The sequence below is a fragment of the Homalodisca vitripennis genome, unplaced genomic scaffold (assembly GCF_021130785.1).
Source record: "Homalodisca vitripennis isolate AUS2020 unplaced genomic scaffold, UT_GWSS_2.1 ScUCBcl_2987;HRSCAF=8205, whole genome shotgun sequence".
In the NCBI taxonomy this organism is placed as follows: Eukaryota; Metazoa; Arthropoda; class Insecta; order Hemiptera; family Cicadellidae; genus Homalodisca; species Homalodisca vitripennis.
Window position 1 is genome coordinate 2,602 of NW_025779107.1, and position 27,696 is coordinate 30,297.

A 27,696-nucleotide genomic window follows, 5' to 3' on the forward strand; every position below is an offset into this window, starting at 1 on the left:
CAAAAACTACAAAATCTGTTTTATTTTTTAAAACAGATTTCAGTAACCACCATGAGTAAACCATAGGTTCCACCTTTGTCGGAGTCGTTGCATTTTGAAACACCCGTGTTTTACACTCTCTTCTGAGAATTGGACCATCATAAAGTGATACCTATGTCTCATCATCAGTGTTAGTTTAAAAATTTTTGTTATGGGGTTGATTTCTTGTAATAAGTTATTGAGTGGTATAATTTTATTGCATTATTTAATAAATTTAATTGACTGTTAACAGGTTTAAAGATCAAAAAGCCCTTGGTGAAGTTATAAAAGAACTGACATTTCGTAGTTCCAAAGCGTTGAATTCAGGACTAGAAATTGTTTATAGAATAGGTTTCTCCGATATAGACAAGAGAAAAATGATTGCGTAAGTACTAAGATTCTAATTTACATTACAATGAATTATACTTAAAATTATTAAAGTGTTATGCAAGGTATCCTTTCCTGCAACCACTTCACTGCCAATTTTAAATAGTTAATGATATGTTCATCACATAACAATTTTCAAATCTGAGGTGGTCGGATACATTTAAAAAATGTTGATTATTCGTAGAACACAAACTTAGATTCCTAGAAAATTTGAAAAGCATCTGTATTACGAATCACTTCAAATTGGTTCTTAGTGATGGCCGTTGAATATTTATATTTGTCTTCAGTAATAACCAAATAGGAAAAAGCTCCTAGTTTTTTCTTGACATCATCAATATTATCAAATGTAAGCTCTTTCTTACTCTTTCATGTGTAAAAAAAAACACACAGAGATATGTCTGGTGAGTAAAGTCGATGAGTTAAGGCACCGGTACTGTAATTTTTTGTCAAAAACTAAAAAAAAGCTGTATGATAGCAATGCAAGCAGATGTATGTTAGAAAAACACTTGTACACTATTTTCCTAGAACTTCCAAATAAAAGCATGATTAAAGGTCTGGTCCAAAGGGACTATATTAGAATGGATAGCAAAATCAAATGAGCATTACATTGATGTTTGATTTGACTTAACAACATTTCTTTAATGGGAGACAGTGACATCTTCTATTCATTGACTCCTGTGAAACCCCCTCTTGATCGAATATTCGGAAGCTGCTGAATTCATTGAGAGAAATGGTAAAAAGGAAACAAGTATTGCCAGTAAAAGAAATAATGTAATGTTTCTAAAAATTACAAAATGTTAAAGTAAAATATAATCTATTTTAAAGTGCAGTTTAAAGTTCTCAAAAGGCCAATAAAACAAATTTAGGTCAAGTTAATTAGTGCACCCGATTAAGTGAACTTAGTGTATTTGCTGTTGATAATTGATTTTCAAATTCACTAATATTTGTATTAACCCTTACCGCGCTATGCACTCAAATGCTAAATGTACCCAAAAAGCTGAAACTTATGTAAAAAATACAAATTTTAAATTTTAAAAGCTATGTTTGGTTTTAGGTTCTGTAATGTTAAAATAAAACAAAAATTAATAAAATTCTAATTATAATGTTGTATTAGCAAAATTATATACATATTTGTAAATAAAAAAAATCAAAATTTTACCTAAAAATTTTCTTTTGTATGATATGCTTCAAAACAGTCTTCTACATGAAGTGCTGGGGTTGATGTGCATGTTTTGCAGAAATATGGTGTGTCACGTCTATGTCCGTTCTGCATACAAACAACACACCTCCTTTTTTCTGCCTTTGATGGGAAATGCCGCCCACTTAGCCGCTCGTGAAGGGGCCCAGCTGGCGCGCGCCGTCGTCTCTTCTCTCTCCGTAGACTTGCCTTCTCTGCCACAAGATCTTCAACAAGGCTCTCCCTGAATTCCTCATGTGACATTGGTCTTCGGCCGTGTGTAGTTTGTATACTCTTATACAACAAATAAGAGTTTACAATTGCTACTTCTAGTAGCCAGAAAAATATTTTCCTATACCACTTCTTTGTTTTGCGCATGAATTGGTAATTGGATATGAAGTGGTCACTTCTATCAACAGCACCCATGTGCTTTGTATAATCTAGGACGACATTAGGTTTTGGTATTGGAGGTTGATTGGGCCATTTACTTGGAACAATTGTCATATCGTGTTTGCTCCCTTTGCTCTTAGTGCTGAGCATGGTAACAACTCTCTTGTCCCTCCAACTCACAACTAAGGTGTCTCCTTTTCGGTACGAAAATAAATCACCTTTTTTCATTTTTTTTATATTTTTCTTTGAGTCCACGTGGCATTCCAACCCTATGCGTCATTACAGTGCCCGTGAGATGGCAATGAGTTTTCAATAGCTCTGCGGCTAATTCCGGACTTGTATAGTAGCGGTCGGTATATACATGAAGACCGCGTTTGGGATTAGTTACATCTTTATAGATTACAGAATCACTGAGAACTTTCACAATTTGAGTGGTTTTCAATAGATTTGAACCAGAAATCAAGGTTTCTTTTCCAAAATATGGAATGAAATTATAAACATAACCGTTATCACAGTCTGAGACAACAAAAAGTTTCATTCCAAATTTTACAGGTTTCTGAGGGTTATAAACCTTGAAACTAATATTTCCCTTGAAGGAAACTGTGCTTTCATCAATAGCTACGGAATTAGTTGGATTATAAAACAATTGACACATTTTCTTTATATGATCAATAATAGGTCTCACAAGAAACCCTTTATCTCTTGGTAGTTGCGTTTCGTTGTGGTTAAAATGGATGTTCCAAAATATATTGAGAAACTCGTCCTTAGAAAACACATCGCTGAAAAATGGCATCCGCTTAACCCACTTAGTAGAGAAATAATTATTTATATTAGACATAGTTAAAAGGCCCATGTTGATGATAACTCCTAAGAAAGCTTTCAAATCTACTTCAGATATGTCTGTCCATTTTTGTAGGCGAGAATTTGGTGACAACAAACGTGTTTTTTTTGTATTAGCAAAATAGTTAGTCTCATCACAAATGTATTTTAACAAGTCATCATTAAAAAATAAAGCAAAATAGTCCATTGGTTTTGTCTTATGATCAAAGCTGGTGGGCAAGTTAGGCCCAGTATTTACACTATAAATCGGAATAGTAGTAGAAGGTCCTTGATCGAAATTGGTTACATCTATCCATTCATTATCATTTGTGGGAATAGGCCTATAGTTCCTCATGAAAGTTGACATACCTGGTAATCCGTCATTATTTTGATTACCGCCACTAGTACTTGGTAATCCTTCATTTGGAACACCACTTTCACTGTCTGTGTCACTGTTAGTTATATTGTGCAAAATCACATCCTCCATATCGAAATCTTCTGGTTCATTTGGATAAAAAGCACTCGAAAAGGATGTGTCCATTATCCCCTCAACAAAACTATCAAACTCCGGATCGTCTGGATTCGCCATATTTTCACAAAAGAAACACTAATACTAATAAAAACTAACTGATACTAAATAACCATTATTATAACACATAAACTACATCACACTACAAATAAACACTACTATAAAAATGTCTTTGTACACTAAAATAATATTGTAACTGAATAAAAATAGAAAACGAGTAAGCAACGATCCGTAGTTGAAAGGGAGATACAAGCGACTGACGGCTGGCAGTACACGCACGCAGACCCTGAGTCAACCGCGCTGCCTGGAGTGTCGCCGTGAAGCTCCAGACACAAAAACAATAAATAATATTTTGTCTGTCGACAAGGAACGGTCCGTGTCCACGTGTTGGGTTGCCCAGGCCATAAATCAACCTTCCCCTTCGTTCTAGCACGTTTGTTGTAAACAACACGTCATTTGTAGCCAATAAACTGAATGCACTCAGCATCTGAGTTCACAGCGTTTCAGTAACATGTGAACCTCACTCAGCGTTTGAGTGCATCGCGCGGTAAGGGTTAAAAGAATTTTAATAAATTTTGTTTTATTGGTCTGGTTGGATTTTTCCAGTGAGGTCGACAAACTAAATTTCTCGTACCGTTCTTTGAACCACCAGAACATTCCAGCAATCGCCATCTACCAATCGCCATCACCAACAATGTTGAAATATAAGCTGATGAAGACAGGTGGAGACAGTGATAAATACCAACTTATAGAACCTGGTGGGGAAATTTACTTCCCGGGGGACGAACTCTTCTTTCCTGCTGATAAATCGTGAGTACTAATGTTGTACAAATTATTTAGTCATAATAAATAAGTATTTTTTCAAATATACAATTACTTTGTTATTTGTTTTTAGCTGTGGTCACCGTTCCAAAGCAATTGTGTTGAAGGTGGACCAATTAGTTAATTATAAAATCATTATATTTACTACATTGCTCATGTTATTAGATGTACTGTACATTATTGGATTGTTTGATTTTAAATGAATAAGAACATATTTTCTTTTATTAACAAATTTGTATACAATCTACTAAGTGTAGAATTGTTACAGTCATAACTTTTATGCAGGGTGATGTAAAAGGTTCAAAACCAAAAAATACTTGTAACTGTCAAATATATTAATAAAACTATGATAAACAAATGAAGTGGAATTTAATTGTTATGTAACGATAATTTTACTTAATTTATTATCATCTGGTAAATTAAATCAGCTGTGTACTAAAAAATAAGGATAATCTCCATAGATAAACAGCCTTTATTCTTTGTATTTATTAGGAGAAGGTGCATTACAGTAATGTTGACTTGTGTTAATTTAAAAATTATTAAATACCTTCGACATTATTCAATATTAGCTAAATGGCATCCAACATAAATTTGAGTAATGGTAGAGAAATTAAAGGAAAAAAAATTCGCCTATAAAAACAAAAAATGTATTAATTAGAATAATTTATTTTTTGCAGCCCTATATTTTATAATCAATTTAGGTTTTAAAACTTATTCTTCAGTGCGTTTGTGTGTGCGTGATAATTGTAACATAAGTTGTATTGGTATTTATAAACTGTCTAACCAAGAACTTAAAATTTTTGTAATTAGCCCTTTGAATCATTCTAGGGAGGCTATTTTCGGTACATCCAACCATTGAATGAAGATGAAAAGTAAAATAAGCGTAGTCTGAAAAGTGTTTATTCTCATGTACAGTTGAAAGTAACAAAGATAATTTATGCAAGTAAGTTAAGTATCTATAATTTTCATAGGGTCTGTAGGGGTAGGACCAAACTGGTATCATTAAGTCTGCCATTTATGATGGCATTCATGTATGATGATGATCTATTAGAAATTATTTTAAAAGTTTTTCTTAGTTCTTACTCTTATTGCTAAATAATTCTAAATGTTGTACAAACTTTAATTATGATCTTTATTGTTCATTTAAATGTTCTTTTAATTTATTCACATTGATATAAAGAAATGATTTGGTTTATGTACTGTACTTTTAGGATATCTAGTACAAAATCTTCGACACAAGAGAAAAATCTACCATTAAATGTAAAAAAAGAAGAAAATATTGCTGAAGTTATAAGTGAACTGGATACTACTTCACAAGTTCCTTCATCCACAGCAGGTAAGTTAAATACAATAACATGTCAAACTTTAATATGGTATAGTAGTTTATGTTATGAAAAATAATTTCTACTGTTCAACCTTTAAGTTTTATCCATTTTTGAATATATACCAATACTGTATGTGGCTCTTTTGTTGAGATTATCAGATTCTAAAAATATTTCATTCTAAATATATCCTCAATTTTTGCAGTAACTAATAAATAATTGTAAATCTGTAAAAATTTTAAACTGTTTAAATAATTCAGAACTAAATTATAAGCACTTTAAAAATACTTGAAACTACAATGGAGTTCAAGTTTTTAAGAAATTTAAGTGAAGAACTTTTCTGTAGTAGTATTAGTTCATTGCCTCTGCAAAGAATAATACTAACCTTTTGCACTTCTGTGTCGTACTCAGTCCAACATAAACTTTTATTGCTGTTTCCTTTGTTTTTCAGTTTAGTTACAATATATAAAGTTTTAATTTGTAGAGAACAGTAATTGAGTCATTATATTTTTGTTTACATAACAAATAAAATTGATAGCAAGTAACATATTACATAAATAGGTCAGAGTTTAAAAATTCGTCTTTGTTGTAGAAGGGTCTCTCTTGGAGCCATTCATTCAGGGCTTTCTTGAGGTGTTTAGGCTGTTGCTGTTTGATATTATCTGGAAGTTTATTGAAGTATAGGGCTCCTTTGTAAGATGGCTCTTTTCCCAAAGAGGCTCAGGTGATGTGTTGACAAGCTGAAGTTGGAGGCATTTCTTGTATTGTAGTTGTGAATATTGTTGTCTTTTGTGTCCTGAGTTAACTGCTTGTATGATGACGTAGATGTTCTTTTCTGCATTTAAAGCATGCAGCTGATATTTATTTAATAAAGAATATTCATTTTATTATAATGAGTATAATAATATGTTAATTCATAAATGGAAAGATTATTTGAATTTTTATATTACTAAGATGTAAATTTTTATATTCACCATTAGATTGTGCTTAAAATTATAGGACTAGATGACAAACATGGAATTATTCTTACAAATTTATGTAATTTTGTAAATATTTATTTTACAGTTGAGATATAAACCCATTATTAACTAAAACTTAATATATCTATAAATACATTCTGAAACAATTGATGTATATGAAACAATTTTTATAAAAAAGAACCAAAATAATCTGGTAAACAACGAACCTGGGCCTTTTCAAAATTCACCGTTACTTTATTTGATTTAACTAAATATAAACTTTATTTTTATATATACATATAACATACTGTGCTGTCATAGAATATTACCTCTTTGTATTTTTAATGACATATGTTTTTATTTAGTACAAAATTGTTTATGTTACTATTGTTATTTTACTTTTATTCAGTTGTGTGAGTCCGAAGATGTACTCATTGAGTACGAAAGGCCTCACAAAAATAAAATCTTTATATTATTGGAGAGATTGTTTAAATTAATAGATATCTTTAAATAATAAATATATTTAATGTAATATATTGAAACAAATAAGTACATTATTAATTTAATTTTATCAGAATGTTTTGAGACAACAAAACTGATATTTACGTTTATAATCTATTGTATATACAGTGTGTTCAGAAAAGGGTATCACAAACTTCTGTCGCTGATAATACTCATCATTCCAAACAAAAAATGTCCTATAAACATAGGTTGAGAAATTTTTTGTTTAGCTGCTAGTCACTATTTTGTATTTTTTTATTCCGCACTTCGCATTCAACAGAATTCTCAATAGGTGGTGGCAGCATTTTAAAATCACACTAACACATGTAAACTCGGTTGAATGGTACCGTAATGGTATCTGTGGCTTCCTGACAAATGTAGCTACATGGCACGCATGCGCTAAACAATAACTGCAGCGTTGCAACAATGTAAATTAAAAATGGTACTTGCTTTTAAAACACGCCTCGCATTAACAATTATGAGGCTTAGCACTCGCTTTTTCCCATTGAATGAAGCGGAGCAATCGGACATCACATTATCAGGTCTCCAGTCTGTATTATAGTCTGGCCTTGAAACAGCCAGTTGCAGCTGTGTCCATACTTTACTGAATGCATTATATTCAGTATGGGTAGAAACTACCTATTTGTCTCCTCATTCAGCAAGCGAGTTACATTGATTAACAGCTGCGGCACCAAAATAGAACCGCTCAAACAGCTGTAACTCTTCTCATATACTTTTCTCACAAAATTTTTTCATAGAGTAAATATTGTTCTGAAATTTATACATATTTTTTTTTTAAAAGTGACCATTTCTTAATTTTTCTGGATTGTGTAGTTTTTATGTAGTATTTGGAAAAGTGAAGTGAAATGTAACATTCAACGTCTTTTCAATAATCTACCTCAATCAATCTTTATTTACATATACATAGTGTATAGTATTGCGTCAAAAACATTACATTGTAAGAAAAAACACAGGTTTACATTTACATACATACAAAAATTTTACTGTACATAGGTAAAAAAGTGTTAAATTTCAAGGTTATGATATAACATCATAAAAGTTGCTATAGTTTCTTTTTTTTTGTCAATGGGTTCTCCAGTTCAGGAACTCTCGTACTGTGTAGATGGATCGGTCCAGTAGCCAGTCTGACAGTGCGGTTTTCAGTTTTTTCTCAGGCAGCCTCTTGAAATTCTCAGGCAGTCGATTGTAGAAGGTGGCTCCTTTATAGGAAGGCTTCCTCTCGTATAGACTAAGGTGGTGAGCGTCAAGCAGAAAGTTGTGTCTGTACCTGGTGTTATAAGAATGCTGTTCTTCCATTCTAGTTTGGCCCGATTTTACTGTAAAGAGCACAGTTTCAAGGATGTAGAGTGAGGCCACTGTCAGTACTTTGAGCTCCTTAAAAGCCTCTCTGCAAGAGTCTCTGGGGCCCAGTCCGTTCAGAGTTCTTATTGCTCTTTTTTATATGATCAGTACTCTTTGCAGATTTGTGTCACTTGTACCTCCCCAGGCTACCAGTCCGTATCGAAGCTGGGACTCAAAGAGTGAATAGTAGGCAGTTAGTGCTGTTTTATGGTCGCTGATCTGTTTCATTCTTCTAATAACAAAGAGACTGGAGTTCAATTTATTGCATAACTGGTTTATGTGAGGTGTCCATGTTAGGGTATTATCTAAAATTATGCCTAAGTATTTATTTATACTGACAGTTGTGATGTCTGGGAGCCCCTGATGGTTGTTTGGGGTTGTTGTGAAGATGAGTTGGCAGGTTTTGCTTTCATTTAAGACAAGGTCATTTTGGTAGCAGTATTGCTTTGCCATGTTATACGCCACATAGGAATTTATTTCCAATTGTTCTTTATTTTTGTCAGCAACAATCAACGCTGTGTCATCCGCAAACATGACCGCCTCGCAGAAGTTTTCTAGGTATTTTGGAAAATCGTTTGCTAGAAGAATGTACAGGACAGGACCAAGCACTGATCCTTGTGGCACTCCTCTAGTTATTGGTAGTACTTGTGATTTCATCTTTTGTAGGACGTGATTGTCTTCATAGGTGATCTCTACCAACTGTTTCCTGTCACTTATATAGCTTTGAAACCATTGTGCTTCTTTTCCAGAAATACCGAGAACCCTTAGTTTCTTTATTATCAGTTTGTGGTCCAGGCAATCAAATGCTTTGCTGAAGTCCAGCAAGATTGTTGAGGCAATGTAGCCTTGTTCTAGCTTCTCTATGAGGCCTTCTATGAGTTGCGTAATGGCTGTTGTTGTTGACCTGTTCTTGATGAAGCCGTGCTGTTTAGAGGTAAAAAGGTTATGCTGATGAAGATGCTCTGTGAGTCTGTTGAGAACTACTCTTTCAAGAATTTTTGAGAAGTTTGGTATTAAGGAGATTGGGCGGTAGCTGGTTGCTTCAGTGGTTTTTCCACTTTTGTATTTTGGATATATTTTAGACGTTTTTAAAGTGCTAGGAAATACTCCTTCGTTAAGAGATTTATTTATTAGGTTTGTTAGAGGGGCTGCTAGTTCATTCTTACAGTATTTAATTAATTTAGATGAGATCTCGTCTTCTCCAGCCGAAGTTTTGGGTTTCATTGAATCTATAGTTTTTCTTATCTCTTCTTCAGTTGCCTTGTAAAGCTGGAGGTTTTGAGCCAATATATTTTCAACAGGGTCTTCTATTGTGCCATGTTCTTCCCTTTCGTTCTGTTTCAGTGTTCTATCTGCAATTGTCACAAAAAAACTGTTTAAGTAGTTTGCTATTCTATTGGGTGAGCTGTGCATGCCTCCTTCTATATTCAGGTTTTCTAAAACTGAAGTCTCACTCTTTTTCTTCCTCTCTGAGTTTATTACTTTCCATAAGGCTTTTGATTTGTTCTCTGCTTGCTCTATAAGGTGTACATTGTGCTTTTTCCTCAGATCTTTCAGTTTGAGGTCATAGTTTTTCTTTCTGAGAGCTGTGTTATTTTTGTCTTCTATATTACCAGTGAGGATTTCTCGGTTTAATGCCTCTAAATATGATCTTTTAAGTTCTTCACATTCGGCATCCCATACTCTTTTTACTCGTGTTTTCTTTATTTGTACTGTTTTATGTGGGCATACTGCGTCCAGAGTAAACCGCAAGACACTATCCAGAGCAGTGAAGGCAGCCTCTGTATTTTCTTTAGATATTACATCTGCCCAGTTTTGGGTTGCTAAGATTGTTCGTATTTCCTCCATTTTGTGCATATTTATAACCCTTTGTTTAGACTTTATTGGAATATGATTGTCAATGTTTACGGTTACACGACACAGTTGAGCAGTGTGGTCTGAAAGCCCTGTGGTGATCACACTATGGGATCCTCACTTATGTTTGTGCAGATGGCATCAATAGAGGTCTGGCTGTGGTGGGTGATTCTAGTAGGAGTTAGTTTTAATCTCTTAATATTGAATCCCTCTAGAGCTTCCATTAAGCTTTGGCTTTCTTGACTATCTGTCAGGTTATCAACATTTATGTCACCCATTATGACTATCGGGTTATTTGGATTTGGGATTTTGTCTAGTTCTGTTGAGAGTGTATCAATAGCGTTCTCAAGGTTAGAATGTGGAGGTCTGTAGACTCCCACTAGGTATAGAAAGCAGTTTTTGAGATTTATCTTCAGTGTTATGGATTCACAGATCATTTCACTTGTTGAGTCTGAGATGGATACTATGCTGACCTTGCTTTTTAAGTTCTTGTTGTTGAATATTGCCACACCACCTTTCCTATGTTGTGTCCTTGTGAACCCTCCAATGAGTTCATACTCTGGTATCCTGATGTTTTCTAGGTTTGCGCTGTTTAGTCCATGTTCTGTCAGTATGAGAATTTCGGGGTTGTGGGAGTGAAGGAAGTGTGTCAGTCGTTCTATTTTATTTTTGATTCCATCTATATTTTGGTGGGCCATTACAATGTTTTGGTGTGGCCGCGTGACCTTGTGTTGTTTAGGAGGTGTTTTATTTTTTTGAAGCTGGAGTTCCAGAGTGTTCGTGGTTTGTGTTTCACTTTGGTCTTGTCTCTTTCCTTGCTGTGCTGGATTTTGTCTAAAAAATTGTGGTCTGTGGTTGGCTGCTGCTGATGTGGGTTTGTTTCTTGCCTGTTAGTACTTTGGCCTGTGTTGATTGTTATGCTTTTTCTATTCAGCTGGTCAGTAGTGAGGTTATTTGCTGTGAATGCTAAGAGTTCCTTATTGTCAAGGGCGTTTGTCTGCTGGATCCATTTGCTTATTGTGTCATTCCTGCATGGTGTCACGTAAAGAAAGGATTTGGTGTGTCTAGATAGTGCTACTAGGCAGTGTGGGAGTGAGTTGTATATTTCCCCTGGGCTACTGGAAGTGCGTATTACAGCTATATTTGCAGCTTGTTTGCCCTGAAACTCATGGATGGTGGATGCTTTGTATCCTCTTTTGATAAGTTCTTTCTTTTCTGCCTGTTTAAAAGCCAGAACAGTGTACTCATCTGGGTGTAGCTTTAGATTTTCTAGGCCCTCAAAGTTTTGTATATCCAGTTCACCTACTATATCGTTTGTTGTTTCCATTCCTTGTGGGTAGAATTTTGAGAGGACAGCTGTCGTAGATTTAGTGCATCTGTAGGATGTGCTTAGCACTTTGACCGTTGTGGCTATTTCAGAGATTTTGTAGTATTTTACCTCCAGCTCGGTTGTTCTATTTATGTAGGGGATTTGATTGGTATCACCTATGAGTAGGACTTCTTTTGCTCCGGAGAGGGTTGCTGCAAATAGAATCTCCCCAGCGTGCATCATAAGTGCTTCGTCTATGATGAGCCTATCATACTGGTTTCCTTTCTCGATATGCTGTGAAGAGTTGATCAGAAATGAGTGTAGGGTTCGGAAGGTGTCATTAATGTTAGTTTTACAGTAGTTAGGGTGTGTGTCCTTGAACCTGTTTCTGAAGTCAATTGCTGAGTCTCTAGTAGGGAATAGGATTAGATCTCCAGGTTTAAAGTTCTTCTGTATATAGGTGGTTTTGCCACATCCTGGTACTCCTTGTACTAGGTTAAGCGGAATATCCGGAGTAAGAGTAATATTGAGGTGTTTTATGCTGTTATATAGCCTCAGGTCGTTTAGGAGCTGTGTGTTATCTGAAACTAGGATGTTGTCATTAATAGCAAAATTGTTAGGGGATAATTTGTAATTTTGGTTTTCGTTTCTTTGCAGTTCCACTAGGCGTGCACTGTCATACCCGAATTGGTATTGTGTTTGTGTTTTTTCTGTTGTAAGCACTTTTCCTGTGCGTATATTTATGATGTCATACTTTTTCTTAGTCTTTTGGTGGAAAAGATCTATTTGGGAGGCTTCTGTCAGGTGGCTTACATTGTACTCCTTGTATATTTTACAATGCTCTTTAAGGATATATGTTTCCTTTGATTTCCAAAGCTCTTTTTGTTCGTGCATTGCCCCATGTATGTAGTTGAGCCTGTCGTTTCCAGTTGGACGAGTAGGGTGGTAGGTGTTTGGGCTTGGGAGGGACCCTCGAGTTGTTCTCCAAGTGCTGTATATAGCCGAGTCTCTTGTTGCTACTCTTGATATTTTTATTTGATTTTTGTACACTGTGTCATCAAGAATCCGGTCAATTGTTTTCTTCGTCTCCTTTTCTTGTGTATACAGGCGGAAGCGATGTAGGTAGGCATTGCTGGAGAACTGCAGAAATACCTGAAGGAGCTCTCTAATGCTTGAGGGGCTCAGGTTCACTTCCTTCATGTTTTCCTCTGAATTGATGGAGAAGAGCACTGGAAATTTGATGCATTCATTGGCCAGCTCTAGAAAGCGAAACAGTTTTTTCTTCCAGTTGTTGAGTTTGGCGGAAAAACAGATGATTATTTTTGTGTTTCCATTGTTGTCCTGAGTTGTAGTGAAGTTGTTGAATGAGATGTTTTTATTCTTTAGTCTCTTTTGAATTGCAGTGACGTTTTGAGTTCAATCAATCAATCAATCAATCAAAATGCTTTATTTACAATTTCATCAAGAAAATGTAATGGCGTCAAAATACAGAATTGTCTTCATGCTTCTTGCTTTACAAAATTAGTAGGTTTGTGTCATGGTGAAGAATTCCTCCAATGTGTATAGCGGTCGTTCCACCAGCCAGTCCTGTAGTTGTCTCTTCAGTTGTTGGGTGTTCAGGTTCTTCAGTGATTCTGGTAGTGCATTATACAGTTTACGTCCGATGTACGACGGCTTCTTGCTGTACTGTGTAGTGTGGTGTAGTGGAAGTATGTAGTCTTTTGCTCGTCTCGTGTTGTAGTGGTGGATATTCTCCCCTCGTCTGTAGTCCTGCTGGTGTGTGTGGGTAACAACAGTGTGGATATAGAGACTTATCACTGTTAGCATTCCTAGTGCTTTGAAAGATTCTCTACAACTCTCTGTTGGTTTTAGATCAGCAAGTGTTCTTATTGCTTTCTTTTGTAGGACTAGGATTCTATTTAGGTTTTGTTTGGTTGTGCCACCCCACACTATCAAACCATACCTAATGTGGGATTCAATCAAGGCGTAGTAGGCTGCTTTCGCTATATCGAGTCCTCCAATCCACTTCATTCTTCTCACAACAAAAACTCCTGATGCCAGCTTCTTGCTCAAATTATTGACATGAGTAGTCCAGGAAAGATCAGAGTCTATGGTAACTCCCAGTAATTTGGCTTCTTTTTCTACCAAGAGATCAGGAATTTTTGGTATCTCGTCCAGTCGCCTACTAAAGTTTATGCAGGTTGTCTTTTTTGGATTTATTACCAGGTCGTTTTGGAGACAGTAGTGAAGTGTTTCTTGCGTTGATGATATTATGTCAGAGTGGAGCTCTTCAGCAGTATTTGTGGTTAGAAGGAGAGTAGTGTCATCGGCATACATTACAGAGTTATAATTTATGGAATTTGGAAAATCATTGGTAAAAAGGACAAACAGAAAAGGGCCCAAAACTGAGCCTTGTGGTACTCCTCTATTTGAGGGTTGAAAGGTGGATTTGAAGGATGTCTTCTTACCATTTGTTGATGTTTGTAATTCTACAAGCTGTTGGCGTCCTTCTAGGTAACTCGCTATCCAGTTCCCCGACCCTCCCCTGACACCTAGAGTTGCCAGTTTAGTTAGAATGAGGTCGTGTCCCAAGCAGTCGAAAGCTTTGCTATAGTCAACCATAACAGCTGCTACAAGTTTGTTGTCCTCCAGCTGATCTGTGACAAATTCAACTAGGCTGACTAATGCACTTAGTGTTGATCTTCCTTTTAAGAAGCCGTGCTGATGTTTTGTTAGCAGCTCTTGGTTTTGCAGATGTTCAGTCATCCTTTTGATTGCAATTTTTTCTATTATTTTTGAAAATGTGGATATCAATGAGATTGGCCGATAGTTCTCTAATTTTGTAGTTGTTCCAGTCTTGTGTTTTGGGTAAATCTTCGATAATTTTAGTAATGATGGGAAGTGTCCTTGTTCAAATGATTTATTTATCACAGCAGCAAGGGGGGCAGCGAGTTGTTCAGCACAATGCTTGACAGCCCTGGATGGTACCTCATCCAAACCACATGATAATTTTGATTTGAGAGAGCTAATTATTTCTAAAACTTCTTTTTCATTAGTTGGAGCAAAGTTGAACACTTCGATGTATTGCCTAATGGGAGGGTTTTGAATTGACTGCGGGACATAATGCAGATCATTTCTGTTTTTTATCAGTGTATTTTCTGCTACTTCTGCAAAAAATTTATTTAGGTTTTCAGCAATCAACGAGGGATTGTTTTCAAATGTACCATTTATTTCCATTTGAAGAGGTGTTACACTTGGATTTTTAGCCTGCTTCTCTGAGTTTATTATGGTCCACAGTGCTTTTGATTTATTGTCGGATTTATTTATGTATTCTGTTGCTGCAGTACGTTTAAGGTTTCTAAGCTTGAGGTCGTAGTCTTTTTTCTTAGTGATCATTTCAGCCTTATCTGCAGCATTGCCAGTTACTTCATATTTCCGAAAGGCCCTGAGAAAAATTTCTTTCAATCTCCTGGCTTCTTCATCGTACTTGCCATTTTGCTTAGATCTTTTTTTGGTTCTTGATTTCTTATTTGGGCAAGTTAAGTCCAGATTCAGCCTTACATTCCTGTAAAAGGCATTGTACATTTCTTCAGCATCAGGCTCATTATACACACAGCTCCAGTCTACTTTCATAAGCTCCGTTTTAAGATTTTGAAGATTTTGTTTACTGAAATTTCTTCTGTGTTCACTCACTGATGTTTGTGGGATTTTACTTTCTAGGTGTAAAAGACATTGTTGGCCTGTGTGATCTGATAAGCCTGTTTGAAAAATATTGAATTTGACAGTTGAATTGGGCATGTTAGTGCATATGCAGTCTATAGATGATTTGCAAGTGTTAGTTATGCGTGTTTCTGGGAGAGGGAGGCGTATTATTCCATGACTTAGCAGCTCTTCTTCAAAATGTTGGTTTTCTGGATTGTCAGTTAGTCTGTCAAAATTAACGTCACCCATTAAAAGTATTGGATTTGTCTCTGCTCGAATATTTTCCAGGATACTAGCTATCATCTCGATTGCTTGTTTACTTTGTCCTCCTGGAGGTCTATAAACTCCCAATATATGTAGTGATTGTTTGTTAATTTTGATCTTTATCAAGGCTGCTTCACACACTAATTCTATGCAGTAGTTGGCAATATCCGCTGCTTCTCCCTCAATGCCTGATGTTTCCTCCAGATATATCGCAACTCCTCCAAGTTTATGATTGCCTCTGCTGAAAGCTGTAATTAGTTTATATCCATGAATTGATATTGAGCGTAGATTATCTTGATTTAGCCCATGTTCAGTTAATATCAGTACTGTTGGGCGCAACTGGTTCAGAAAGTGATTTAGCCTCTCAACTTTTTTAGACAGTCCCCTTATATTCTGGTGGAAAATTGAGATTTCTGAGGCTGAGTCCTTTTTTTCAGAGTGGAGTTGATGAAAATCCTGTGGTTTTGTATGTTTTTGTGTCTTTCCTGTTTTGGTTGGCAGTTTTCTAAAAAAGCGTTTTCATTTTTTGAGGCGACTTCCATATTGATGTATATTTGTGGGGGTTGACTTTGGTTAGAAAAGTTTTTACTGATGGGTTTATTTTGGCGTTGCTGGGTTTGAAAATGGTCATTTTCTGAGCATCCCTTGAGGGCTTCAAGTTCTCTAGTTACAAACTCCTCAAGGGTTTCTCCACTTGGGAGGATTTTAGCACTCAGTGGTGGTTTTTTCTCTCTTCTGATCCCTTCAATTAATCCTTCATTTACAGTAGTCCTTCTCAAGCCTGTTTCTACATTGGCAGGTTCTTCATGCCGAGCTTTGTTTTTGGCTACTTGGAGAGATACACTGAAATGGTTCCTCTCCTTCCCAGTTTGTTTTTTGCTCTTACTTATGTTATGGTTTTTAGAACAAGGAAGACTCTTTGCAGTGGGTGTACTTTGTGTGAGTGCTGGTGGTGTTGCAGGGTTTGTTTGTTCACCTTGCTTAAGCAGTTTTTCTTGCAAAGTTACCACAGAGCATTCTAGTTGGTCTTGTCGAATCTTCAGTTGAGTCAGCTCAATTAATAGAGAGGCAGAGTAGTTGGGAACATAAAATTCTGAGTAATCTGTTTGTGTTTCTGAAGCGCTAGTGAGTTTAGGTGTCTGAGGTAGGCCCGTTTTGTCATCTTGGTTTAATTTCGGTTTGTTTATTATTACATGTAATTGCTTCACTGGTGTTGGACTTGACGGTGCTGTTGTGTAGGCTGTGGCTGGTTGTATGGTTTGCGTTTCTACATTTTTGAATTTCTTTGAGTCTTGTTGGTTTTTGTCCAGCAAATCTCTTTGTCCAGATTTTTCTCTTTTGAGATTAAGGATTATTTGTTCTAGTTCTAATATTTTATTTGCTTGTTCATCAAAAATGAGAGTCTGTCTTGTGTCATGATCCTCGTAAAAGTTCTGTAGTTCTTGTCTATTTTGTTTTTTTTTCCTTTGCGATCTGGGCTATAGCTTCTTGTAGTTTTCTTCCCGATTCTTCAATTTTTTGTAGGTATTTTTCCTCGGCTTCAGTTCGATCTTCCAGTGTTGCCTCCAGTTCAGCAAGTTTAGCCTCCAGCGCTGAGTTTCGGGTGCTTAGGTCCTCAGCATCCTTTTTCAGCTCCAAGTTTTCAGCCAAAAGAAGACTGCCCACCTCTGCTGCCAATGCCAGAGATGTCTCAAGATCATCTTCCTCTTGTCCCTCTTGATCTTTTACCTTTGTTTTTACAGCACTCAAGCTCAGCTCCAGATCAGATATAACTGTGTTTCTATTTTCCTTGACCTTGTGGTATCCTGATGGGCTGGGTGTCTTAGATGTGGGACGTTGTTCTGCTTCTCCTATTGCCACAAAGGTTAATTGTGACATAGAGCCGTTTTGGGCAGTCATTGAGGTCTTACAATTTTCACATGTCCATGTTTTTATTTCATCTTGGGTCAATTTTTTTAGGTGCTTGTCAGATATATTCACACAGCCACCATGGTACCACTGGCTACAGGACCCAGTACATATTATACCGGAGTATCTTACCCCGATACTGCAAACACCACAGGGGTATTTGGACGTTTCCGAATTCGTTTTTGGCATGTTAAAAGTTCTTTGTGACAGGGGAGGTTCAGAAAACAGTAATGATAAAAGTTGATCAGTTTGATTTAATTCTGTTTGGCTGGTTCAGAATCTGTCAGTTTATAAAAATGGTTCATTGAGGAAGAAATTATCAGTATTAATAAAAATAATAGAATTATTAATAAAATTATTAATAAAATTGATCAGTTTGTTTTAATTCTGTTTGGCTGGTTCAGAATCTGTCAGTTTACAAAAATGGTTCCTTGAAGAAGAAATTATCAATATTAATAAAAATAATAAAAATTATTAATACAAATTGATCAGTTTGTTTTAATTCTGTTTGGCTGGTTCAGAATTTGCCAGTGTATTAAAATGACAGCAATTTGTGAGAGAAAGGGTTTCCCTCTTCAAACTTCTTGTTGTCAACAGTTTGCAGTTCAATAGTGTAGATGCAGCCGTTGAGGTAGAATGTGTCATATGCTAGATGTTGTGCAGTGATGACCTTGCCAGTGTAATGTAACCACGGTTGATGTAGGTTCTGTAGGAATGTCTGCCACTGCTGTGTCAGCACAGGTGTTGCGTTGCCACTGTAGCTTGGTAAGAGAGTACTGAATTCAAATAATTAAGTTTGTCACTGTAGATGTCTTGATATTAAGACATATTTGTGCTTAATTCCAAACAAAACATTATTCAAGCTCTAAAAGCTTGCTGTCAATGATGCTTAAATATGTGGCTTTAATCAAAGTGGCTTTGATGTGTCAGTTTGTGACAGCATATATTGTTTTCTCTTCTTTTGAGTTACGTCTTTAAGTGATTTTCATGACTAAAATACACTTACAGTTTAGTGGTGTTTAATGATGTGCAGATCAGTAAGTATTTTGTTGTTTTTACTCACTAAAACTTCACAATTAATGGGAGCACTTTCACAGTTGATGATGAGTGTCGGCCATCTTGGTGGTAGTTGATGGTGATCTTGAAGTTGAGAAGGTATCATCAACATTGAAGAGGAAAATGCTACACGATTTGGTCATGTCTTCATCAGTCATGTACTGCGTAGTCAATATAGGTGTCTCTTCTGGTGGGAAAGAGTATGGTTTTAATCTTTCAAGATTTTTAAGATCCTCTTCGAGTAGGTTGGAAATGCGGCCTGTGTTTGGGTTTACTGAGGTGCTCCCAACATACTTGCGGGCGGTCGCTCTTGTCTCTGTAAGTTCTGAGTCTTCGTCATCACTTAATGGAATATCTTCGAGTTTGCCTGTATCTATTTCCATGATGTCTCCTTTTGTGTTTGTTGAATGAATGTGTTTGGTGTTTGCATGGGATTTGGTGGGTAGTTTTTTGGTGTGGGTTGGGTAGGTTCCCACCGTCATTTCAGGAGACTGTTTTTTAGGCTGGGTTTGGCAGATTCCCTCTGTAATATCTTGTGTGATTTGGTCATTCTGTTCTGATGAGTCATGGATTTCGGTGGACAGTATTTTTGTGTAGGATTGGCTGATTCCCATAGTCATATCAGGTAGCAGATTTTCAGTTTTGTTGGTACCTATTGTGTTCCTGTTGCTGTTATATTGTGCATAAGTCACTGTCATTTCTTGAGTCTTGTGAGCTTGGTTTTCCAGAATCTGGCCTAGACCTTGAGTCGTACAGGAGATTTTCTGTTTTTCTGTACGCGTTTGGCAGTCTCCCACAGTCTTAAGCAGTTCATTAGTTGTCAAAAGTATCTGTCTTTGTGTAACCATAGGATATTGTTTCTGGGATTGTGTAAGTTTAGCCATTTGTAGTGAAACACTGAAATAGTTCTTCTTTCCTCTATTAGATGGTGTATTATTTTGTTTGGTTGGCATACTTTTTTTAATTATTTTATGATTTTGTGTTTTAAGCATGCTTTGTATTTCTGAGTTAGACGGAGGCTCAGTATGTCTTTTTTTGATTTGTCCTGCCAAGTCCTCAACCGTACGTTCTAAATTATCTTGCCTTACTTTTAATTGAGCAAGTTCCATCAGCGAGTCTGAGGAGTAGCTTATGGGCTGAGAGATGTAATGAGTGAACGGTTCAGTTTGGGAATCATTGTTTGTACGATTCGGCAAATCTGATTGAAGTGTTTCTTGTGAGCTTAATTTTTTCTCAAGATTTTTTATTGTATTCTCTAGGTGATTTATCGTTTTAGTATGATTATCAACAAGTTGTCCTTGTTTGTAGTCGTGCTCTTCAAAGACGTTTTGTGTGTCTATGCGAAGTTTTTTTTACCTAGTGAAAAAACGTGAAGTATATGATTAATAATATTTAAGACCATGTTTGTACTGTAAGAAATTTGTTGAATAAAGTAATATACAACAAACAGTGCATATTTTCTTTTCAATTAACAATTGTGATAAATAATTCTATTATCTTACAAAAGTAACGGGAATTACAGCAGGGTTAATTTTTAATGACTGTTCTAAAACATCAGTTTCCTCAGGAGGGTTCACTTTCATTTTAACCTACACTGGGTACAGAAAAAATCGTGTGTTACATTCATCTGGACAACCCTCCCTATGGATGTCTCGAAGTGGCACATCACAAACTGTAAATTTCAAGATACTGGGGTAAAAGGGTGGATCAATATGTTTAGTCTACTGCTGAGGATGACTGTTGGATTGGGTGGAACTCCCTTAGTGTTAAAGGCTATCGCTAGGGATTACTTTTCCCTGTTCGCTTTGACTGCTGGAGGCTGGAACAGAACTAGCCTCCCTTTGTTTCGAGGTGGTACGGTCCGAGTTATAGCCCACTATCCGAGTACTCCGCATTGAATCTCTACAGAAGGCAGCCAGCCATACCACCTTACAAACATCTGACATCTTGAAAATCCTATCATTCCGGAAACAAACACAAAGGCCCTTTTAGGATTAAGTGCAATGAGAATTCTCCTCAGCGTCTTCTCTTAAGTGAAGACACAAAACATCAGTTTTAACATCATGTGATGTTGCTTTTCTTGCAAAATAAAGAGAGTCCATAGGTTAAAACTTACAATATGATTGAAAGAGTTGTAAATTTGAAAATATAACAAGAGCACTTTTTTTAAATCCCATTAAATTTTTATGCAGTTCTGTACTTTTTAAATGAAGATATTAGTTGCTTGTTTTTTTAAAAGAAATGTTACTGATGTACTAAAGTACTTGATTGATCTGTTGCAGAGGAGACACAAGACAGTGACCCAACTAAAAAGGCTGATTTCTTTTGGGCCCCTAAGGAACTTTTGCCCAAGGTGGCGAAGTCTTTGTTTATGTGCAAGCTTGTGAAGAGCGACAGCACCACAGAGTCGGACCCATGTGCGCTTCTAGAGTCCACCATTTCTCTTATCAGCAATTTAGTATTTAAGTATATCACTTCAGTCACAAACAATAAGTAAGTTGATTTATTTTGTCACACTCTGTAGTAGATTGTTTAGTGGCCCTTGCATATCTTTTGTTATCAGAGGTTGTTTTGATCTGTTGAGATTACAGAAGAATTTTCCAATAAAGATAAACTGATTCTGACTTTGATTAACTTCTAGTGGTAACAAGCTTTCGTTACTTTTCAATTCTATATCGTTACGTCTTTCATTCCAAAGCCCATTTGATAATGTTGTCAAATAATACTAAAATCAAATGGCATTTAAAATTATCAAATCATTATGCACCGTAATACTGAGCATTAAAATGTTTAATGTAGGTATCTCTAAATGTTTTTGTTCAATGGCTAAATTGAAAAATGTTGAAAATGAGGCCAAGTACTTTCACATGTATTTTATTGATAGACAAATGGTTATATATGAATAGTTTTTATTGCATAAGCCAAAGGCAGTACAATCGTCAATGGCCTTTATAATAAAATGTTGATATTAAGGTGTGAAAATTGGTTTTGAATTATATAACATATATTATATGTTAACTATCAAGAATTATGAAATTGTTAAGTATGAAATATTTCCATACAAAACACTCATCTATTGAATAAAATATTCTTTACAGGTTTGAATTAATAGGTTTGAAAACCAGGATTGTTACTAGTTGATAGGAATACAGGAGGCATACCTTGAAAACATAATGTACGCATGTGGGTAACCTTGTAATTGTGTGTAAAATATGTGTACTTTTACGTGTTTTTTTCAATTAGTGGATCTTAGAAGATAGTTTTCAAGATAAACCTGCTAATTTTTCCATCAACTAGTAATATTCTTTACACTTGTTGACAAAATATTATTCCTATTATTACGAATAATAATAGTTCAGCAATCCCTTGTCTTTCTCGTGTATGTGTGAGATTTGTGCAGTTTTGGTCAATGTCAGTCAATCTTGTTTTGAACTTTCATGCCCCTATCACCCTCTTCCAACATCCTGGTTGGAAAAAAATATAGTCCATCATAGTAGAAGGCTGATTAAAATTGGCTGGTGAAACAGATTTTTTTATCATTTAAATATGAATATCAGCATTCCTTTGAAGGCCATTTCTTATTAGGATAGTATGCTGAACTTAGCCAGCAACAAGGCTATGCATCTTAGTCACCTGTTGCTCACCATGCTCAATTGTATATAATTCACTTTTGCTTTAAAAAATGTACTTGGGTATGTTGGCAGTTCTGATTGGTAATTGATGTTGCAGCCAACACCAAGTAATTGTGGGGCTCGAGTTGGACAACAGACATCTGAAGCTTGGGACGGGCGTGGCAAGAAACATTCAAAATGCCAAACTGATAGCAGCTCACAAGTCAGTGCACATGTTACAGGAGCACTGCAAAGTTATTGTGGTCAGTACGATTTCATTTCCTAACCCTTTGAAAATGAATTTCTGATATGATAAGTTTCAAAACACCTTAGGTGAATAACAAGTAAAAGTAACACTTGACTTGAACTTTGTATTTAATTTGTGTATGAGAGTAGTGTTATGCAAGCGATGTTTGTTCCTCACCACACACATAAAAAACAAGTGTATTATATCTTCACCATAATCTTTGACATGCTCTCTAATCAGTAAACCACTGTATTCTCTTTAAGAACGTATCTCAATATTTCTTTATTGGGCTAAGAGTGGTGTGAAAAGTATTTACAAAGAGGATTTGAGAAATTTAAAGTGTACAACATGTATAGTAATAAAAAATACCTGTATTTTTTACAAGTAAAATGCGCATATTCTGAAATTACATATATATACTTGTATAATATCAGGAAGAAAACTTTATATTTTGTGCATGCAGTTTCTATCAAAATTATAAAATCTGAATTTTATTATAAAGGAAAAAATTTAAAAGTAATATAATAGGATTTTCACATCAACTGTTTTGTACCAAATCCTTGTATTTTGTAATAAACCATTATTTACAATGTTATATGTTTGCTGTATGAAATGTGTTGTTTAGTTTTATTTAGGCTTTTCCTGTGGAATAAAATCTAAAAATATATTAGATTCAACAAATTTTGTTCAAATTTGACTTTTGATGGTACAGTTTAACTATTTGTGTTAAAGCACTTTTTCCAACCATTGTAGGATATGTATTATAGTTTGTACTTTATTATAAAACATAAAATGAAATAAAACCTTTGTTGTATGCCTACAGTTTAACCCTTAAAGCGCTAATCTAAATTACTGTCAAACGCTAAGACATAAAAAATATATTTTTTTTTAATTTCCCAATGCTAATTTTTGTTTCATATACCTTGGTATTACCTTAATAAGAAAAAATAATAAACATGTAATGTTACATATTTTTGAAAATTTTATACACACGAAAATATTTGAAATTTTGAATAAACTGCATTGCAGGATAATGTACATAGCAACACTATTTGACAGATTACATTACATTTATACAGGTTATTTATAATGAGTAAATTGTAACTGAAGTTCCTGTATAATTAGTACATAAAATAAATAAGTTCAGTATAAGATTTTGAAATGTAATAATGTGAAATTTAACACAAACTTATTTATATGATAGCCTACAAGGGAAATGAAACAAATATTGTACTTATAAACCTTATTTATTTAGAATAAATAAACTGGACTTGTATGGTGAAACTGGTATAAAATACAAAACAAATAATTGAAAAAAAATATTACACATAATATACCAAAAAATGCGCTCATTTGTCAAAACTTGGATCATCTGGATTAGCCATTATAACAAAAAAATATACTAAATGTTAGTAAAAACAATTTTATAAGAATTGTATAAGATAATTGTATAAGAATTACAACGGACTGATTCAAAACACTTCGTTTAACAATATAACCAACATACGACCAACACACACGTAGTTAAACAGCTGAATGAAACGAACGCGTCTGTAGGCGTATGCCGCGTCACAGGCCATTCAAAAAATGGCGGCGATTGCTTTCAACCTGAGTAGATACCGTTACAAAGTCCACCAACGGTGACAAAGCGTTTTGTCTAGTCCCGACAGTCGAAAGGAACATCGATCTGCTCTCTTACGGAAGTTTTAACAACTAATTCTTCGCCATTTCATAAGTAAAGCTTTTGCGTTTGTAGACGTAATCCGCGTTTAAAGCATCGGCAGTTCCGCGTCTTTAGGCGTTAGCCGCGTTGGAAGGGTTAATAGTTGTTGTCCCAATGTGTAAATATTATGACTTTGGCGCTCAAAAGGTTATAGGTGTCTTTAAAACTATTTATTTCTCAATGTACATTATGTACAAGAATGGTGCCAAGTTTTTTGTTAAATGTCAGTATTTAAGAAACTATATGGGACACACAACTGTGTGCCAACCTTAGTACATAAAAAAACTATTAAACAATGATGCCAACAGATCTTTGATTTTACTGTTTATGTCAAGATAATGAAAGCAACAATTCAGAAAAAAATTACAGCTGCAAAGTTAACCCCTCCTTTCCCCCAGTTCTGTAATAAAATATTACAACATCCTCTCATTTTTTAGAGTTTCTGTACATTAAATATGACAGCTGTTGTTGTTGTCACAGCATTTTCATCTAGACTGGTACTGTACCAGCCACCTATACCCAAATGGACGTATACTCAACTTTGCAGAACATGAATTTTACTGGATTTGACCACTGTATAAGGTTAATAAGAGTTTTTATTTTCTAGCCGAATTTCCATTACTTTGCAGAGGGTGGAGTTCCGCAGTTCATACAGAATAGTTCTCCCAGGTTGACAAATGTTTATGAGTGAGTACTATTAGTTTTTTTATCATTTTTAGCACTTTAATACTTTGAATTTGTTACAAAAGAGGGTTTTTTAAATGCATGTAAAGTAAAGCATTGCTCTACTAAAAAATTTATATGGTACATGTTTTTGTAAAAGTTGATAATATTAAAGAAGACTTTCTAAGAAATGAGAAACGATTTTCTGTAAGGCAAGTTTATTGGTAACAGCAAACTCTACTACTCATTTCTAATATTTAAACTTGTTAAGATTTAGATCTTAATATTATTAGTATTGTTTTGGCTTTATACTGCAAAAGAGAATAAATAATAAAAAATATTTCCAAATTGAGCCTCTCAACTCCTACAAATATTGAATTAGGAGCTCACAAATCTTGATCCTTGCTGGAATATAAAGTTATAATTATTTTTTTGGGCCCATCCTTGTAATGGTGACTTGTCCAAAACCATGTATAAACTTCTTTAATTTTTGTTTGTTTGTCATTGTTTTTTGCAAATGTTTCGTTGTTAGGTAGATTATTGATTCATTGGTATCAGTGAGGTTAACGGCCGGAGTAGTCAATCAAAATTTCAACGTTATTTACATATTCTGCTCATCCTCATGAACAAAAGTATACATGGTTTTGGGGGTGCAAATCACAAATAACTATGTTTCTCAATTATTGAAATGTAAATGAATGAATGAATTAAGTTCTTTATTAGTGTTGTTAAGACTAACAAAGTCTGCATCCTGAGGTTATGAACCTGTGTAGGATTTTACATATAAAACTTAAAACCAAAACTCTTGGGGCTGAGGGCCAATCACACAAATTACTTTACATAGGAGAGATAGCTTAAATGTAAATTGAGCTTATAGCTAAGTTTCTGAGACGTAATAACTGACTCTTTTGGCACTGCTATGTAGACCCTGCTAAATCATACATTCTGTATTAATAAATGAACAGATAATTTAAAAAAGTCAGTCAAGAATATGTTTTCAAAAATATCACTTCCTTCTGTAATAATCCTGTGTTATTTAGGCAAACAGTTTTAAAATTTTGGTGCGAAATAAGTAAAGAATTTTTTTATAAAGAAAGGATTTTTCAAAGTCAAAGACAGGATTCTGTCTATTTGAAATTCTACTTTATTCATAAATCTATTTATTATTGGATCGCAATGATATAAAACCTGTTCGATTGTATGTGGTAATTTTAAAGAGCATTTATGCATTTAATGGTGATAAGCTTATCATGAAGGTTCATTTAAGCATAAACGCAATCAAAATATGCTTTTGGTTTTTTTTAAAGTAATATAATTCATAGAAAAGATTATAGGTTATGTTAAGAGATATTCAGATCAGAAAATCTAGAATAAACCTAAGAAAGAAATGAATATCAAGATCTTCATTCATATATTTAAGTACAGTCATCGGTGTTAATGTTATACAGTTGTTTTCTTAACATAAGCTAAATTGTGTTTATCATGTTGCAGAATTGCTAGTAAAGCAATGAGTATCAAGGTCTTCATTCATATCTTTAGGTATATTCATCGGTGTTAATGTTATACAGTTGTTGTCCTAACATAAGCTAAATTGTGTTTATCATGTTGCAGAATTGCTAGTAAAGCAATGAGTATCAAGGTCTTCATTCATATCTTTAAGTACAGTCATCGGTGTTAATGTTATACAGTTGTTTTCTTAACATAAGCTAAATTGTGTTTATCATGTTGCAGAATTGCTAGTAAAGTAATGAGTATCAAGGTCTTCATTCATATCTTTAAGTACAGTCATCGGTGTTAATGTTATACAGTTGTTTTCTTAACATAAGCTAAATTGTGTTTATCATGTTGCAGAATTGCTAGTAAAGGCTCAGATCAACCAGGATTTTACTCGATGTTACAACGTTTCATGAGTAATAAACTTCAAGATTTGTTTTTTCTCTCTTCAGAATTTTCCAATACAGAGAGAAATGGAATTGTAAAGTAAGTCAAATTTATATGAATTTTGATACTGTTGTGTCAATTTTGTAAAAGTTTAAATTTAATTACTTTTATGTAGTGAAATTGAATGGCTTAAAGAACATTTCAAGTTAGTACTACTACAGTGGTTTATTGTAGACTCTTGGAGCAATTGGAAAATTCTTTAAATATTACTAAATGTTAATAAAAACACTACTTTTTCCATATTGTTTATTTTTTGGACCTTTGGTTTCGAAAGGCCTCGTCCAAAAAATAAACAATTTGGAAAAAGTAGTGTTTTTATTAAAATTTAGTAATATTTACAGTGGTTTATATTCAAGATCCAAATTAAAATTAAATAAAAAATATTGTGCTTGAATTTTCAAAAATCTTGATGTTTAATTCAATTCAATTCATTCAATGTGATTGAATTCTGTACATATGACTTGTACAGTTTAACAAAAAAAAAGAAAAAATATTGAGTTTTGTCAAGTACCGTAATGAAGTACAAACAATGCGAAGAAAAGCAAGGACGAGGTATCTTAACTTTCTTAGTAAAAAGTAAAAGGAACTTTATAAGTCAAAAATTAAACTCAAGGAACTCTTTAAGAGAATAAAACATTGAACTCATTAGGAGTTTCCTCAGTGATCTCTTAAAACCAGTAAATGAGGTTTTTGCTCTCATTTGTTCCCTTAACTTATTGAACAGCCGAATACCAAAGTAAAATGCACTCTTCTCAGGACTTGCCCATTCTGCAGTGGGGAGAGCATGGTTTAGTTTTATTTCTTGTATTGAAATCATAAAAGTCTGTTTTTTTAAGAATCCCATCAAAATTTTTATAAGTAAGAATGAGAACTTAGTATATATTCAACGAATGCGCTGTAAAGATATTGAAATTTTAAAAATATTCCTTGCAAGAGTCTGATTTACGGAGGTTAAAAATTATTCTTAGACTTCTGGGATCTTGTCTAAAGAAGAAGGATTACCCCAAACCACTACACCGTAGCACAGTAGACTTTTGCAGTATCCTCAGTAAACGTCTATGAGAACATCTATGCTACAAGAGGGCTTCAACATTCTAATTGAAAAGGTTGCAGAGCTCAAGCATTTTAACAG

At 34.7% G+C, this 27,696-nt stretch overlaps 1 protein-coding gene across 2 annotated transcripts in view; it reads left to right on the forward strand.

Moving 5' to 3' along the window:
- The first annotated feature begins 252 nt into the window (after positions 1–252).
- The window catches only part of LOC124372355, a 39,208-nt gene continuing 11,764 nt past the window's right edge, over positions 253–27,696 (forward strand). For both annotated transcript variants that reach the window (XM_046830738.1, XM_046830739.1), the window contains exons 1-7: positions 253–403; positions 3,927–4,130; positions 5,354–5,478; positions 20,662–20,872; positions 22,109–22,253; positions 24,568–24,647; positions 26,475–26,603. In XM_046830738.1, the coding sequence (XP_046686694.1) occupies positions 396–403; positions 3,927–4,130; positions 5,354–5,478; positions 20,662–20,872; positions 22,109–22,253; positions 24,568–24,647; positions 26,475–26,603 (902 nt within the window). In that variant the 5' untranslated portion in view covers positions 253–395. The remainder of the gene's footprint in view (positions 404–3,926; positions 4,131–5,353; positions 5,479–20,661; positions 20,873–22,108; positions 22,254–24,567; positions 24,648–26,474; positions 26,604–27,696) is intronic.